Source organism: Chlamydotis macqueenii, chromosome 19 (assembly GCF_036417535.1).
Source record: "Chlamydotis macqueenii isolate bChlMac1 chromosome 19, bChlMac1.mat, whole genome shotgun sequence".
Taxonomy (NCBI): domain Eukaryota; kingdom Metazoa; phylum Chordata; class Aves; order Otidiformes; family Otididae; genus Chlamydotis; species Chlamydotis macqueenii.
Window position 1 is genome coordinate 847,587 of NC_141574.1, and position 17,531 is coordinate 865,117.

Below are 17,531 nucleotides of genomic sequence, written 5' to 3' on the forward strand. Positions count from 1 at the left end.
ACACTGGGCTGGCAGCTGCAGCCCAAAGGATCTGTTACGGCTCTGTCATGGCTCACGCTCCAACCCAGTCTGGTGCTGGGACACAGCCCTGGACATCGTCTGAGGTGAACACCTGAGCGCAGGGTACCCGAGGAGGTACATTTCATGAACGTAGAATATTTGTCTGCCCAAGATACTCTCCTCACCATGTTACTTCCTGTTGTTCTGAGAGCTAATTTGGGCACACTGGTGTTTTCCCCTCTAACATGTCATGGTACAGTTTTCACAAAAAGGAAGTGTGTCATCTCTGTGGTTTTAGTTTTCCACTTAAGAGCAAACGACATATAATTTCAGTTACAGATTTCCTTAAAAAAATACCAGCATTGTCCACGTCTCCTTGCCTTATGTTAATGGTCGTTTGCATCCTAAGAGCAAACACATGCACAAAGAAATTTTATTGTTAAAGGACTAAATACCTGAAACACCAATTTGCTTTTGACTACATCTTGGCAAGGTAAGTACACATTTTCCTTCTCCTATTTTAAGTTCTGCTTCAAAGTTTCTTAGATTTTGTAGAAAATTACGTGCAACAGTATTTTTAAAGAAGTTCAAGAAACTCAAACAATAGTAACAATCTGTACAAATACGAGCTCCAGCTGAATGAAGGAAGCTGATGTATTTTCAGTAACGCTGAAGGCTGTTCACAGTCAGACTCCACGTACTAACAGTGACGGCCGCTGCTTCGCTGTGCTGTCCCTACGCGCAGCAGATCTTGCCGTGTGCTGACAGACGACCCTATCGATACCTGGCCACAAAGGGCTGAACTAAAAACAAAAAACCAGCTCTTTAATGATCAGTTCCTGTGCTCCCAGGATTTTAATCAAAGCCCTGAACAGCATCGGTTTGTTTATTTTTAAGAAAAGCACATCTGGTCTGGAACACTGCAGTTAACACTGGACTCGCTGTAGTCTCGGAGGCAGGAGGCAGAGAGAGCCGCACCATTAAACGCTGGGAGTGTAACCTTACCGGCAAGCGCCTCTCAGCTCTGCACCTCTGCAGAAACTTTATGGGGATTGTTGTTTTGGTTCCAAAAAGAAAGGCTTTGCTGGTTTTGCTTTTTTTCCTTTTTAAAGTATGCTACAAGGCATCACCCAGGCATCCTTCACCACAGAACGATAAAAACTCTACCTGAGCTGATTACCAAGATGGTTTCTAGTTAAAACCTAACAATAAGGACTCATCTCAGAACGGAGTCTTGTTTTATGCTGTGGGCAAACTGCAAGGCTGTCCTGGTTTCGGCTGGGAGAGAGTTAATTTTCTTCCCAGTAGCTGGTATAGTGCGGGGCTTTGGGTTTAGGATGAGAACAACGCTGAGAACAATGCTGAGAACACAGGGACGTTTCCTTGCTGAGCAGTGCTCACAGCAAGCCAAGGGCTTTTCAGCTTCCCGTGCCCCACCAGCGAGAAGGCTGGAGGTGCGCAAGGAGCAGGGAGGGGCCACGGCCAGGACACGTCCCTGGTTGACCAAAGGGATGTTCCACATCATGCGACGGCACGCTCAGCACTTACACCTGGGGGAAGGCTGGAGTTACGGTGTTTGTCTTCCCAAGTGACCGCTACGTGTGATGGAGCTCTGAGATGGCTGAGCACCTGCCTGCCGACGGGAAGTGGTGAATGAATTCCTCATTTTGCTTTGCGTGGCTTTTCCTTTACCTGTTCAACTGGCTCCATTTCAACCCAGGAGCTTTCTCATTTTCACTCTCCTGATTCTCTCCCCCATGGCGCTGGGGGAGCGGGCTGTGCTGTGCTTAGCCGCGCACTGGGGTTAAACCACGACGACAGCAGAAGATGTCTGTACATCTGCTGCTGCTCCTCTGTCACGCACGGAGAGACAATCCCAGTTTGCTCCCCAGTTACATCCCAGGCATAGCACTTCTTTCCCTTTCCTGGGGACTTCAGCAGTTCAAAGTACTGCCACTTGGATTTTGCAAGATAGGCAAGTTCACCTCTGATTTTTGGGAGTGAACATATTAAGTTCTTTGGTAGGCATGCTAACTTTAGACTATGATAAAAGTAAACATTGTCTGGAATATTTTAAAATTATCCAATCTTATGAACACACACTGTTACCTTTAAAGTAATAGCTTCAAGAACAAATGTATTTATAAACAGCACTGTTGCTTTTGGTCATTTTCTATTTGAACCAGAAGTAGCCTGTAACATTCAAAGGAAACATTTTGTTCTATGAATAGAGACAAGTGAGAGACACTGGATGGGACCATAAGCCTTCAAACCTGAACGCGTCTCACACGTGCAGACTGGATGAAGCAGCGGCAGTGAAGTGGTTCACTGCTTGCCCAATCTGTCACTATTATTCGGAGGTTATTATCTTCGTAACAGACTGACCTCAAGATTAGTTTCCTGCCCTCCAGCCAAATTCACCAGGTACAAATTTGAATACAACACAAATGTGAAACTGAACATACTAATGGTAGCATCATTTACATAATTATCGCAGGCATTTTAAAGAAAATGTCACAATCTGTAGCATGTTTGTGAGAAAAATTTGAGAAGCACATTTGTGAAGCCTTTTGTACAATAAAGCAGAAAAATTAGAGAACAAAGATTTTGCTACGCATTTATGAAACACTCCAGACAGCTGTGCTAGCAAATATAAACAACTACAGTAAGTTACTGCTCTCACTTACAGGAACATTTCAGATCAAAGTTTTTCACTTGACCGTCTCTACAAGCGTGGTTACATTTCCCACTCTCCGGGGAACACAGGACAGTGCCAAGCACCAATCTGCAGACTTGACACGGGTTTCTCTTTCACTGCGTACAAGCAGAAGTGACGAACTTAAAGGTGCAGCCAGCTTTAAGGAGGAGGAACTGCCAGAGCCCGGCTCTACATCACTGAGCGGTTAGCAGGAAACACTTTCCTTTCTCTCTTCCCTCCATGTTCTCTTTTAATCTTCATCTATTTTCTATGAACCTCAAACTGTCAGAAGTTCGAAAACCTATTCTTTCAGAATACCAAGTAGCCGAACACATCCTCCTACGTCCACTAGAAATGAGGTCAGGTTCCATTTTTTTAATTACTTATTTCATCAGAAAGGCTGCTGCCTACTATTCCCTGAGAGGACCGATTCAAACCTCTAAGAGCTAGCACCTGCTAAACTAATTCTGTCATTTGTATTTTTGCAGGTGACTAAATAGGAAGATGAAGACAAAGAGGCATAGCAAACCACAGTTCGCCTTCCCTGTCGGAATAATCTTTTCTTTGTGTTTGCAAATGAGTGCAAACCATACCGACTACCCCAGGGTTATAAACGAAACCTGGAATCCTATCAGCCAAAACCTAAGCAGAAGCCAGAACATAACAGAAGCCAATACAAATTCTCCTCTGAGCATCAATTTCAGCAGCAAAACAGCTGCTTTTGAAATGCAGACGAGTACCCTGCAATCCCTGTCCTCCACAGTGACCCAAAATTCAGCATCTTCCCCTGCCACACGTGCCCTTTCTGCCACTGGAGGACCTAGGAATAGCAGCAAACCCAAGAGTACAGTGACAAAAGAAACATGTGAAGACAATAAGTCTCTCATACTGATTTGCTTCATTATAATAGCACTACTTGTGCTTATCTGCACCTTCTTATTTCTGTCAACAGTCATAATAGCAAACAAAATGTCATATCTCAAAAAAACTCAGCAAGGAAAACGTAGGCCCAGGAGCAATGCTGATATTCTGGCTACTAACAGTTTATGGCCAACTGCAGCGGGAACATGGCAGAGGATGCCCAAGGACACCACTGGAACCGACTTGACAATGCAAGACTTGTTATCAGGGAGAGACGCTGCGATCCAGAGGAAAGCCGAAGATGAAACTACTGAGAAACTCACTAAAGAAACAGATAATGAACAGGAAAACAAAGAACCAAAGCCACACAAACCCATTTTAACCAATTTTGTAGTTGAGATTTAATTCGTACTCAGGTAAAAACTCACCTTTTGCCTTTTTAACGTCATTAACATAAGGCAAAAACTTAATTTTCAAGTAACAACATGAATTTTAACACAGGAAAGCTAAATGCAGATCTTAGAGTTTGTCCTTTTATGACAGTGGGGAATCACAGGGACAGGAGCTGAACGGGATAAAACAAAAGGGCAGAAGCCTGCCCATTCTCAAAGATCACTAGTGGAAAAAAAAAGGAAAGGCCTGTCAGTCTACTAAATCTATCTTAAGGTGCTACACAGGCATACCTAAGTGGCTTTTTTAAGAAAACTACAACTCAGTCCAACTTTGATGCAATTACTGAATCAGGAACTGGACCCTCTCAAAATGCCCCCTCAGGTTTTTCCATCAAGAACTCCTTAAACCAGCTTGACTGCTTTTGAACCAGATTGAGATTTGACTATTTATTGTGTTTCAACTTTGCGTGTGAATGTATGAAGGTTGTGTTATACGGTAGAATATGAGAACTGTTTCCATTTGTTATCTCCAATAAACCAGAAACATCTGTTTCTAAATAACTTGACTTACATAATACCATTTTTCTAAGTTGAAATATTACCAAAAAAATATTACACAACGCGTTCCAGAACATTATATTCCTATAACATTTGCTGAAGGTCAGTAAAGGTCTTCCCTGATGACCAGCTCTGATCTCTTGCATCACGGAAACACACTCCCACTTTGTCCTCAAACAACCGATCAGAACACGCAAAAAATTTCTTCAAAATCACCACAACTTTTAGTGTCTTTATTCTCAGAGACCTGATTTTCCCAAATTTCTGGGGTGATGTCTCTGTCCAGTCTCACTACAGCCGAGCTTTGTTATTTTAAGGAAACGCAGGAAGCTTTTCATAGGCTATGTCTTGGGTTACAGATCTGTTGCACCATGGTTACAAGTGCTACAACTGCCCAACAACAAAGCTCTACACATCCTGTGCATCTGTTATAAACTTGTTTGACACAAGAGATGGCTGTATGAGTTTGAAAGCACCAGCACATAAGACTGAACCCCCAACTCATTTCCATTACAGCACCCACACACTTAGGGCAAGTGAAGAAGCAACAGAGAAGCAAGATGACAGTATCACAGAAGCCAAGACAGTGCACACGGTCTCAAAAAAATGTAACTGCCTCTGCCAAAGGTGGTTTGTGTAGTAAGGAAGACAAAGTTGGAAGGAGTTTGCAAGCTTAGCCCAGAACTGGGAGTCATTAGAAAATAAGTTCATTGGAGATGGAAAACAAACCCACAACAACTACAGGGCAAATTCCAAGGAATCTGCCATAAACCACATCTTCACACCCTGGAGCTCAGAGGGAGCAGGCACAACACAACACACAAATGGGAGGACAGGAGATCATGTCAGGTATTTCCAAAACATGAGGAGAAAGGCCAGGAGAAGAATAAGGGCAAACTGTGACAGATGAGCGATGACAACCTAGTCATTAGAGGAGCTGGACTGAGAACATCTCATACAGGTGACAAAGATTGCTGAACAGCAGGGTTGGGGGATGCTGTCACCTTCTCCTTCCCCAAAATGACCACAAGAACAGGAGGCAACAGCAGAGGCTGTGCAAGAACTAAAAAAAGAATCCGAGTTAGCAAACACGAGAATCTAACCTGGCATAAAACCACTCACAGAGAGGAAGGTAACAGAACCATGACGGGGAATGAATCTGTACGAGTCAGCCTGCCGGCGTACAGGAACTCAGCGGGCTGGCAGCAGATTCCAGGGGTAAACCAGCAGCGTCATGAAAAAAAGCAAAGAATCACCATCATATCAGAGCGAGAGAGGGAAGGAAGGAAGGAAGGAAAAAGAATTATCAATGAGGTGGGAACTGTGGCCAAAGATAGGTGAAGACTATGAGGGTTGAATAGAACGGGGATGAGATGAAGGAACTGGACAAGAAAATGAGTTATAACAGAAGTATGAGATCAGGATTTGCGTTTGCTGCAGGAGCAGGGAGAGTCTGAAAAAGAGAACTTGTGCAACCAGGGGAGAGGCCCCACAGGAAAAGCAGGAGGAGATGAAGCTGCAGAACGAGCTGGTGGTAGCTGCTTGGCACTAGCAAAATACACTTGCAAAATGCCACAAGGATATATATATGTGAGTTTCTTTTTGCCAGGCAGCCTTTTTAGGCAAAAATACTCAAGGAGACAAAAGAAAGTAGTCTGGGTTACACTAAACGGCACGGACAAAGGCAGTCAGTGGGAAAACAGCTGCTCAGAGCACACGGCCCTCCATCAGTGATGGCAGCAGGTACCAAAGCTGTCCAGACAGAAAAATAACATGGAGAGCAGGAGGCAGGAGACGGGTGACATCTGTATTATGTGCTTTTTAATGTAGCTACACAAATGAAGATGCGTGAGCATCCTGTGATCAGACAGCTTTCCATGACTCACTGTAACGACGCTAAGGCTGCTTTTCCAGCCGTAATCGTGGCAGCACACCAAACTCACCATTGAAATTACATCAGCAAGATTTAAATCCAATCCAGACTCACATAATTTTTGACTCACACAGAACTAATTGTAACTATTTTCAACAAAGACAGGCAAACAAGTATTTATGAATTTCTCCACAATGTGCACATACTGGACAAAAGCCACAAACATTTAAAGATTTGTGTTATCTAAAAACGGAGCTGAAAAGTTCACTCATAAAGCATGCAAGCTCTGCGATAAGGCTCTCAGTAATCCCCTACTCTTGGCACTTCCTGCAGCGGGCGTTGGTAAACTTCCTCTCTAGCTGCTGAAACCTACTTCAACGTGAAATGAGCCATTTTAGGCTGCCTGACTTCCAGCACGGTCTGTCCTCCTAAGGCTTCAAACAAGAAAGTAAGATGATGCTTGCTTGATCGAAGATAAACGTGCAGGTAAGAGCCAACTTCAGGACAGAAAGGCTTAATGTTTGTGTTACTGGGTTTGAACTGGGACTGCACGGCGTCCAGCGCTGCGTATGCCCTGACTTGGGGGTGTACCCGCAGCTCGTGTTGAATGTCTGTATCTTAAAAGTATCAGAGTGTCAAACACAGGTTGCTTGATATTGTTCCCATGATCTATCATGAACTGCAGGTATAAGTATTATTTTACTGTATTTTGAAAAGAGGGGAGCAGAAGAAAATGAAATTTAATCATTTTTACCTGTTACAAACCTTAACGAGTTCAGATCATAATGCTCTCAAGGAGCACTAATTTACTACTCACAGGTGTTTACACGGCTGCATCAGAAATTTAATCCTGCGTATTTATAAACCCACAAAGATTTATGCATATTAATTTCCCAGGCACAGCTCCACACGCCTAGCATTACAGTAACTACCAAATTGGCTTGAATTGCATGAAGGGAACTTCAGACAGAGAAAAGCTGTGTAGTGGATGGATTTTATGATTTGTTTCATACAGAGACATTCAGAGATCTGAACTCTTAACAGTACAGGGTGGGGCGGGGGGGGAAATCTGTGTCATGGCAAGAATTTAACATTAACAATCTCATTCATTATGAAAAGTGTTCCACACACAGGAATTTATTTATAAAAAATAGTTTAACATTATAGAACGTTGTTCCATTACAGCATCAGTATTTGGAAACTTTTAAAAAGTTATTACGCTCTACCCTTAACTGCTGAAGAGAGGCAAGAAGAAAAACTGTGAAAAGCCTTTTACTGAGGTCTTGGCTTATACCCATCAAAACAAGACAATTTCCCTCAATCGTGACGATCCTGTTTGTCAGTACTGCTGCGAGTGTTTCATGTTTTGTTCATCATTTCCATGATTGATAAATGTTGTTATCCTAATCCATGCTTAGGATTTCTCTGCTGATGCCTTTTTCTGATCAGGTGAAAACAGTAAGAACAACCAAGTCATTCTCTTTAACAAGGTCACTTAATTAAAGTGATCAATAATGTTGAAAATCTGACTGTTATTTGTAAAGTCAGTGCGAAACCTGCTGATTACACAAATGGGGACATGAAATTTTCAATCCAGGATCTAACACTATTTTCTCTACTATGGTATTAACATAAACTTGTCTATGGTCAGTTAGCATAACTACACCACAAACGCACTTTTCCAGTTAACGTGTTCTGCTTCAATCCTGTTACAGGAGAGGACATATTTAAAGAGGCTGCAGAAAAATGGCCAGCAAGCAAGTAATATTGCTTCTCTTCTACAGAGAAATCTGGAAATCACTTTCTACACCAATACCTCAAAATGTTTCCATGAATACAAGAAATGCATACACCAGTATTAGGAGTCCAACAGAAGACAAAGCTCCTCTATATCAACTGCAAGCAACCAGACCCAGTTTACACAACTCTGGGAGAGCACTGACTGTTCCACCACCTCCTCCGTTCCCCAGAGCACAAACAGAACCCAGCGATGGAAGCTGGATAGCAGCACTGATCATTGGCATCATTTTGATCAGTATGATAACGGCTATTATTTTAATTCTTCTGTGGAAATGCTGCAAGAGGCCAGTTCCAGTTGATTCAAATTGGGCAGGTCGTTCTCCGTTTGCAGATGGAGACACACCAGATGTCTTACTGGACTCTGACCTGACTACCAAACGTTCATCAGTTTTATTTATGTTGCCTTGGAAATGGAAACAAGACACATACACACAGCAGGATGCCACTGCATCAGAGAAACCATACAACTGCACTACCAGTAACGAAAACAGCCAATTGCCTCCACCAGCCAAAGACTGCTCTGCAGCCAGCATCTCAGCTTCCAACATGGACGCCTCTCCAGCTGCCACCTCAGCAGCAGAAAGTTGTGCAGGCGACTCCTGTTCTCCCCCAGCAGCTTTACCCGAACCCCTGGATCTGCCGCCTCCTCCTGAATGGCTGAGGGAACCAACTGAGGATCACAGTTCAGATCTCAGCAAGTACCAGGAACTTCACTCAGAAACAGAGGAACAATTGCCCCCAACACCCAAGTTCCCTATGCAAGAGATTCACGAACCGCTGCCACAGCTGCTGCAGCCAGAACACCCTCTGTAGACTGCCAAAACTGGTTTCCAGCATACTCCAATTTTTTCTTAAATGAAGCTTTCTTCAAATAACTGAAAAACAGAGAAGTTGATGCAGGCAAGAACGGTGAAATCACAGTAAAGATATTTCCTCAGTGTTTCTCAGAATCAAAGAATCACAGACTGGTTTGGGTGGGAAGGGACCGTTAAAGCCCACCCAGCCCAACCCCCCTGCCAGGAGCAGGGACACCTCCAACCAGATCAGGTTGCTCAGAGCCTCAGCCAGCCTGGCCTGGGGTGTTTCCAGGGATGGGGCATCCACCCCCTCTCTGGCCAACCTGGGCCAGTGCCTCACCACCCTCATTATAAAAAAATTCATTTCTTATATCTAGTCTAAATCTACCCTCTTTTGGTTTAAAGCTATTACCCCTTATCTTATCACTTGTCAGAAGTCCCTCCCCACCTTTCCCGCAGCCCCCTTTGGGCACTGGGAGCCGCTCTCAGCTCTCCCCGGAGCCTCCTCTTCTCCAGGCTGAACAGCCCCAGCTCTCTCAGCCTGGCCTCACAGCAGAGCTGCTCCAGCCCTCTCAGCATCTGCGTGGCCTCCTCTGGACCCGCTCCAACAACTCCACATCCTTCTTAACTTCAGCTTTCAAAAAAGGGAACAATCTGCTTCTGCCTGAAGCAAATTATTTCAAAAGACAACACAGACCGTGCCCATGATTTATCTGTAACTAGTGATCCAAATTTTAGAGACTACAGAAAAGGGAGTACGCAAACCTTTGTGTGTCAGATATACATATATGTAACATACACATAGACATGAAGCTTTCAAGAAACAGTAGAGTTTTAGAGGTATTCAGAGCTTCTAAAGATTGTTTGTTCTCCTGGGCTGTATAAGCAAATGCAATAAATCCAAGTCAATGTTAATAAAGCTTTCTAATTCACGTTTTGGTCACTTAAAGCACAACCGAGTATTTGCTTAGATACGAAGCTTCAAATCAAAACAAAGCCTGAATGCTCCACATGCACACGTGCGATTGCCATACAAAGGCCTGTTTGCTGCATACGACTGGGTAAAACCAGATTACAGGTATCTGACACAAACCCTCCCAGCAGCCGTCAGTGGCTCTTCACTAATAGCGGTGAGATTTCCCCCAGATCAAACACGGCCAGGAAGTTCACTGGTGTAAAACCTCCAGGCACTTCACACCACTGTTTGGCAAAGCAGAGAACAGCGTGAGCGAAGAGCTAATGCTGTGGTCACCAGCATGTGAACCGGCACCGAACACTTGAGGAACAAGCACAGAAAGGCTTTCTTTTACCTAGATACTCCTGGTTTTCACAGATAAAATAGAAATAGTTTGCAGAACACCCATGCAAATGATGAGCAGAATTAGCTGTGCACATTCACTGATTTCCTCTGAAGCAGAATTTTTAGAATGTGCTCAATACTATCAACATAAACTTTAAAAATTAATTTAATGTTGCATGGATGCCAGATTCCTTTTAACTGAAGGTGAAGTGTTTTACATGTTCCTTTCTGGGCCGCGAGTACAACGGACGCTGACCATCTGCCTGAGGCCATGCATTCTGATACGCTAACTTTCCGGTGGGAAGTAGGAGGGTGGTCTCCGAGGTAAATCAATTTAATTTTTTTTTAACCAGTACTGAATGTTTAGAATTCTAGAAAGAAGCTGCTAGATGCTGAAGCTAGCCCCCCATAACATCTCTGCAAAATGGCACAGAGTTTGTAGGTTTGAGTTTGCTTGGGAGGGAATATATTCCTGGATGCTGCACAGAGCACAAGTGTGCACGGACTGTAACAATAAACTTAAAAATCTTTACATTACCACTAAAAATTAAATCTTAAGTTATGCAAATGCAATTCTAGGCTGCTGTGCATACAAGGGACATAGGAAAAGATGTTTACAATTTTTTCTTACCTTTATATAAGCTGTATGATTGTGTATGCCTAAAGAATATCATTCCAATTACAAAAAGATTTTTTAAGGCTTGTTGCATTACACCATGTTAAAATTAACAGCACTATAAACTGTATCCACTCTTACCGTATTGTTTGGAGAATTTCAGATAGAGATTTCCTACAGAAATCTGCAAAATCCTACTAGCTGAGCTATATTATACCTGACCATACAGTGAGAGCTTGATTTGAGGAGCAGAAAATTGAACATTTTACAATTACGAAAACATATTCTAGCAATGTAGTTTGAAAAAGCTTAAGATAGGAAGCCTAAATTAACATTAACCTTTATTACAGGAGGAGAGGTTAATCGAAGGTAAAGAAGAATACAAACTTAATATTACTTTTAAATAAGAACAATTAAATGAAATCACAGCTTCAGCTAGAATAGCCCACAGACATTTCATTCGGTACTGTTTATGCAGGCAATCCTAGATGTTATGTCTCAATGCATTAACATAGCATAAAATATAGATATGGAGAAGTTAACCGATCCAAATTATAAAAACCAACTACTTGACTGAATATGCTCGCTTTGCAACAAATTTGAGTCAGCACCAGCGACAGCTCTGCAGTCCTCCAGTGTAGTCAGATCAGGTGGTTGCAGAGCCCCAGCTAGCAGCAATACGATGCAGCTGAGGAGGCAAGCACAACCCACTGACAGCAACTGTAGCTACTCTCCAGAACCAGACGACCTCTAAGCTGAAATCTTTCACAGAAACAATGTGCTGATACTGCAGAAGAGATTACGGTAAGTTTGTGTTTTTGTGTTTTTTGTTTCCTTCCACAAAAACCTACTACAAAATTAGCGAGAGAAATCAGAATGAAATTATTAGTTGATGACAGATGCTTGCACCAGAAATCTGCTGCAGTGTCAGAGATTTCTTACTGACATTAATTCAGCTTCCAAACATGTGTTACCAGCTTTGAGAACGTACTTAGCACTACAATAAGGAAAAATAATAATGTGCATGTTAGCATGAACATGGAATTCGGGTTTCAAACTCAATTCTAACAATTTAAGATGTGTTTTATCCAATTCTAGTTAAGCAAACAGCATGCACGCATGGGGGGGGACTGCTACGTTACTGCAGAGATTTGTAAAGCAGATCCAGTTGACAGCCATTTTTTCACCCCGTATAAAAGAACACATTATTCCAAACATAATATAGGCTTGAAATCACTAAAAACAAGAAGCAGACATTGTATAACATTTGGAAGAGACTTGCATTTTCGGAAGAAAGCCCTCATTTGAGCTTGAGGGGGAAAGGGAGATGAAAAAACAAGTCTCATTCTGCCAGACAACATGACAGTCTATGAAGGGATGCTTTGTAAAGTCTCTCTTGAACAATTCTAAAAAGGACAGTGCCACAAAGGGCTTTATTGATATTTTTACTTAATTTCTCCTGCAAGTGGTCATTGCAAAGACAACCCTTACACAGAAATAAAATACATTACGTGGATTTAAAGGGTGTCATTCTGGTATATTTATTTTCAGGCAACAATGGAATACCAGATATTGAATACATCTACCTGTCTGCTGGTCCTGTTTTTCATACCCACTGCTCTGGGTATCTGTCCTTCTAACTGTACATGCTCAGGAAACGACAGGAACGTGGACTGTTCAGGCAGAAACTTAACTATACTGCCACATGGACTTCAAGACAACATTACACATTTAAATCTGTCCTGTAACCAGTTCGTAGATCTCGATCATCAGCTAACGAGATTCACCAATTTGAGGACCCTTGATATTTCAAATAACTGGCTCAAGAATGTTCCTGCTCATCTGCCCAAGTCCTTATGGGAATTATATGCCATAAACAACAACATTAAAGTTCTTCAGAAACTTGATACAGCTTACCAGTGGAATCTTAAAGTGCTCGATGTTTCCAGGAATATGGTGGAAAGAGCCGTTCTGATCAACAACACACTGAGCAGTCTCAAGTTTCTCAACCTCAGCAGCAACAAACTCTGGACAGTTCCAACCAATATGCCCTACAACATAGAGACAGTGGATCTATCCAATAACTTCTTGTCCCAGATACTTCCAGGAACGCTGCTGAGGCTACACCACCTTACAAGCCTCTACCTGCACAACAACAAGTTCACATACATTCCTGACAAAGCTTTTGACCAGCTCTTTCGGCTGCAAGTAGTAACACTGTACAACAACCCGTGGTCCTGCAGTGATAAACAAAATATCCCGTATTTGCTTAAGTGGGTGCAGGGAACAGCCGCCAGCATCGTAGGGGCTCCCTGTGCCAATCAGTCTCTGCTTTGGCTGAGCGCCGCACCAACCTTGGCAGCTCCCACGGTTACAGACGCTGGCCTCATGATTAAAGGAATGAAGGCAGCAGACAAGGCTACTTCTCCAGTGGCAACTGAGCCAACCAAAATGACAAAAATGCATAAACAATTTAAAGCTAAGGAAGTTACGACCTTGGTGACCTCAAGCCGCACAGCACTGTTTACCAGCACAGACCGGCCACTCCTGCTCTACCCAGAAGACCTGCCCACCAGGAAGGTTAGTTCTCAGGAGGCCGCAGCCACACACACCATCTACATCGAAGAATCAACCGAGGGGAGCTCAAGCCTGACTCCTTCAACAGGATCATCCACCACTCCTATGACTTTAAGCATCACCAGTGGAATGCCAACAAACTACTCCAAGATGCCTCCAAGCACAACCGCTACCTTAAGGAACGAGGAGCCCACTACAAACGTTCTGAATACTCGCGTGCCCTCCAAAGCAAGTATCAGCAAGACATGTTTGGTTTATGTTGTACTGCTTAACGCTGTGACAATGTTCATTGGCTAAGGGCTTGTGTCTCGTGAAAATGACTGAGTTTATTCCTGTGATACATAGCTGGAGTTAAGACATCTGGGTCAAATGAATCAATATACAAGAAATTCAAAGTTCTGACTCTGATCTCAAGAAAATAACAGTTCTTACTTAAAGAAGTGCACACTAATGTCTTGATACTAAGCTGCTACTTATTTTAATATGTCTTAATTGAGTAAAACTAACCTATGATTTTGTTTTTAAAAATGTGCTTATTTTGTATTTAAATTTTTAATTTTACTTGCACAGAACAAAACATCAGAATTTTAAGTACTGATTTTATGTATGATTTTGTCATTAAACAACTGGAAAAAATAGAAGGCCTGTATCATATCTGCATTGTCTTGCTTGACTTGCCAGTGAGCAATTCTTGTAATATAGCAGCACAGACTCTTTGTAAGTTATGATGACATGCAAAGGGAAGGGAAAAAATAAAGGAACTAAACCTAGTGTTTCACTAACCAGAAGCTATTCCTGAGAAAAACTGCTAGCATGTATATCTATGTTTGCTTCATATGTATTAGGATATTTTAAATATGAAGAACAACAGTTTTGAATTTAGGAATTAAATATGACAGTGCCACGATGTCTACTAAGAGGGGGTAAACTGAGAAGGCACCATGGCCCAGCGTCAGCATGGGAAAAGCGGTAGGGGCTGATACCTCTTTTTGCTCTGTCTTGACTTAGAGACCGCAGGCAAGTTATTTCTCACTCTCCATATAAAGATAACGGCAGAGGAAAACACAAGACGTTCAGTGCCATGACACTCTAGCAACAAGGAGTCATCTACGCAAATTAGCGAAATGGAACTCCTTATTTCAAGTGACACCCAAAACTCTGAAACATTAATACACTCTGCTTTAAAAAATATTGCAAATCAGCCAGAACATATCAAACTACTACTTTCTGATCAGTAAAATGAAATTATCAGCCAATTTCTAATGCAGATGTAACAAATCAATTAAGCAATTAGTTGTCAAGCTGTCACTGAAACAATCCTTGAATCTTGTCACTTAAACAAAAAAATTAACCCATGGCATTGAACCTGCCCACATCCTTGCTTTTTAAGGATGAGCATGAATGCTATTCTCCTTGACACCTGCACCATCAGTGAGTAGAAATAGTTGCACGCATGGTTCTGACCGCTCTAGGAAAATATTCTAAATTATGTGACAAAGGTACTCGATACACTACAGATGAAGTTTGCAAACAGCATGAAATGAAAACTGAAGAACAAGTTCATTGAAAAAGTATTATTCACTTAATGTTACAAATCTTTATACAATGTTTTTCCATTCATTTCAGGCCATTTAATTTCCAGTTATTGTAGCATGAAGGTGCTGCAAAACCCAGAAAACCTCACTACTGCGACCGGAGTCCTCTGCCCGTTTCTCCTAGGTGTCACGAGGGCCGCAGACCATGTACAACACTGGTATCAGAGAACTCAACTTTCCAATTGTGAACAGTATTTCTATAACCAGAACTGTGTTTTAATTTCTAACAGTAAATGTTACACAACAAATTTGTACAGTTATTTCATTGGCATTTAAGTAAAAATAAAGTTATGTTTGTATTGAACTGAGTCAGCAACAGTGCTTCTTCTCAAATAAGCATAGTAATTGTGATATAGACAATAGATAATATTCTAGTATACAAACCCATTTCGAGCAGACATTTGGCTCAATCTTCATGTTTTATGGGGGAAAACTGTGGTTCAAACAAACGATATAATTGTCACACTGAAGTAGCCCTAGTATTGCTTATCAATAGGCTGATGAAAAAACAGTAATGTCGGGCCTGCCCTTCCCCTTCCTGCCCTTTAGAACTTGCAGACACCCAAGGCAGATCTCTTCCACTAGAAAAGGGTAGCTCGTTCTCCCTCTCAGAATAAGACTCTCCATGTTTAATAGGACAGAAAACTTAAGAAAAACCCAAATTAAAGACTGACATTGCACATAAATTTTAGGTAGACAGAACCAGTTATCCAAGGCAAAGTTCAGACAATCTAGGCCGCAAGCAACATTCGCACGGTACCTCCAACGGCCAGAAGTGCCTCATTATATAAAGCAACTACCAGCAGGCTGAAAGAGTCGCCCCCTTGCACAAGTTCCATATATTTTCCTTAGGTTAAATAATCTGACACAAACCGACAAATCCCACTAACTGGGATCAGTATTTTAAAAATACGTGCCACTCTCTTTGGATAGACAACATATTTGCTAAGTGCTGACTGACTGATGCTAAAACTGTATCAACCTACTTACCATGCTCAGAACTAGGTATTTCCTAGAATTAGCTCATTCTCATGGCTTCATCCCACACATCTTAGAGCAGCTTAGCTTGCAAGGTAGGACAAGATCACAAAATGAGGTGCTATGACTAAACCGCCTTGAGTCGAGAAAATCATACAAAATACTGAACGTGTCTTTGCGGAACAATTCAATACAGAATGACAAATTCTACTGGATGGAAAAAATCTACACGGAATCAATTTTAAATGCTCTGAGAATGCCTCACCCATAATGAGACTAGTCAGTGAACAGCGACTCCACGAAAAATACCGTTCTCCAGAAGTTGTTTGGGACAAACTGCAAGTGCCCATATTGAATGACTTGCTACCCAGACTTCAAAGTCTTAAGCATGCTGATAAAAGCCTGGAAGTGGAAATTGGGTTGTTGGGTTTTCCAAATACATGTACAGGATTGGGAAGCTAGGAAACAAAAAAAACTGCAGATGGGTGTGGAAGAGAGATGGCACTCCCAAATTCTGGGGCTACGCTCTCTCAGCAAACCTTGCCTGCAGTAGGTGCGCTCCCTTCAATAAAGCAGACTGAAATTTAGGTTTCCTTGTATTTTTCAGGAATACAAATGAGCTGATAACAGAGCAGGGAGTAGGCAGGCAAATGTGGGAGTTGTGCACTTGTTGCTTGGCAACAGCGCAGTCAAATTGAAATAAAACTGATCGGCATGGATGTGAACACAACAGCACCGGTCTGTGTTGTGTTAAACACGCTGGTCATTCAGTCCATGATAAATATAAAATAATCTAATCTCAGAGAATTTTTTTTTTTCAAAATAGCTATTTAACATTTCAGGACAATATTCAAAATACCCAAAAAAGGTCTAGCACTCCTTGTAGCAGAAATATGCTTGCTTTTGAAAGGTTAAAATTGCTGTAGGCAAGCTGTGGTCTGAAGCAATAACTCAGAGGTTTGTATTCCTATTAATTAGTTTGGGATATCAACTTTAAAACTTAATGGCAGTACTTCAGGATCAATATTTATTGATTTACTGACCACTTTAGTAACAGTGTAGGGATTAAAAAACAGAAGAGCTATGGCTTCGAAAGTCAGCTTGTTGCCCAGGAAACAAAATGTGAAGAAAAATGACAGAAGGGATTGAATTTCACAGCACACGAAGGATATAAACTGATCCAGATATATCAGTAAAATGACTCGACACTGCCCTAGCAACAAGATCTCAAAGTACAAAAAGAAAAAAAAAAAAAAAAAAAATCAGCCTTCTGCAAGGCCTCAAACATACTAGCAGCTCTGATCTAAACAGTCCTTCCACATTTCACACCTATGGCTCAGAACCACAAGACAAACACCTCTCAGCCCTTAGCCACATCCCTTAGCAGAAAAGATTTAGAGCATCGCCCCAGAGCAAAGCCCCACCTGCTAGGTCCGAGAAGCTCGCCTCAGGGCGAAAAACTGAAGAGTAACACGGGTACTGAAGA

The 17,531-nt window shown here is 42.1% G+C and overlaps 4 protein-coding genes across 7 annotated transcripts in view; 3 read left to right on the forward strand and 1 right to left on the reverse strand.

Annotated features, from left to right (window-relative positions):
- NF1 (neurofibromin 1) overlaps nt 1–17,531 on the reverse strand; it is a 97,120-nt gene that overhangs the window by 27,235 nt on the left and 52,354 nt on the right. The window lies entirely within an intron of this gene.
- Nucleotides 356–4,836, forward strand: EVI2A (ecotropic viral integration site 2A). The gene is made up of 2 exons (XM_010126726.2): nt 356–493; nt 3,187–4,836. The coding sequence occupies exon 2, from the start codon at nt 3,203–3,205 to the stop codon at nt 3,962–3,964; it is 762 nt and encodes a 253-aa protein (XP_010125028.1). The 5' UTR covers nt 356–493; nt 3,187–3,202; the 3' UTR covers nt 3,965–4,836.
- On the forward strand, nt 6,771–9,911 carry EVI2B (ecotropic viral integration site 2B). The gene is made up of 2 exons (XM_086763226.1): nt 6,771–6,868; nt 8,098–9,911. Exon 2 carries the CDS (start codon nt 8,129–8,131, stop codon nt 8,993–8,995), a length of 867 nt encoding a protein of 288 aa, XP_086619352.1. The 5' UTR covers nt 6,771–6,868; nt 8,098–8,128; the 3' UTR covers nt 8,996–9,911.
- On the forward strand, nt 10,374–15,375 carry OMG (oligodendrocyte myelin glycoprotein). Of its 2 annotated transcripts, XM_086763225.1 has the most exons (3): nt 10,374–10,603; nt 11,246–11,699; nt 12,447–15,375. In XM_086763225.1, exon 3 carries the CDS (start codon nt 12,453–12,455, stop codon nt 13,767–13,769), a length of 1,317 nt encoding a protein of 438 aa, XP_086619351.1. In that variant the 5' UTR covers nt 10,374–10,603; nt 11,246–11,699; nt 12,447–12,452; the 3' UTR covers nt 13,770–15,375. The 2 variants fall into 2 exon arrangements, with proteins under 2 accessions (XP_086619351.1, XP_010125029.1); XM_010126727.2 differs by lacking the exon at nt 10,374–10,603 and having other exon boundaries at nt 10,720–11,699.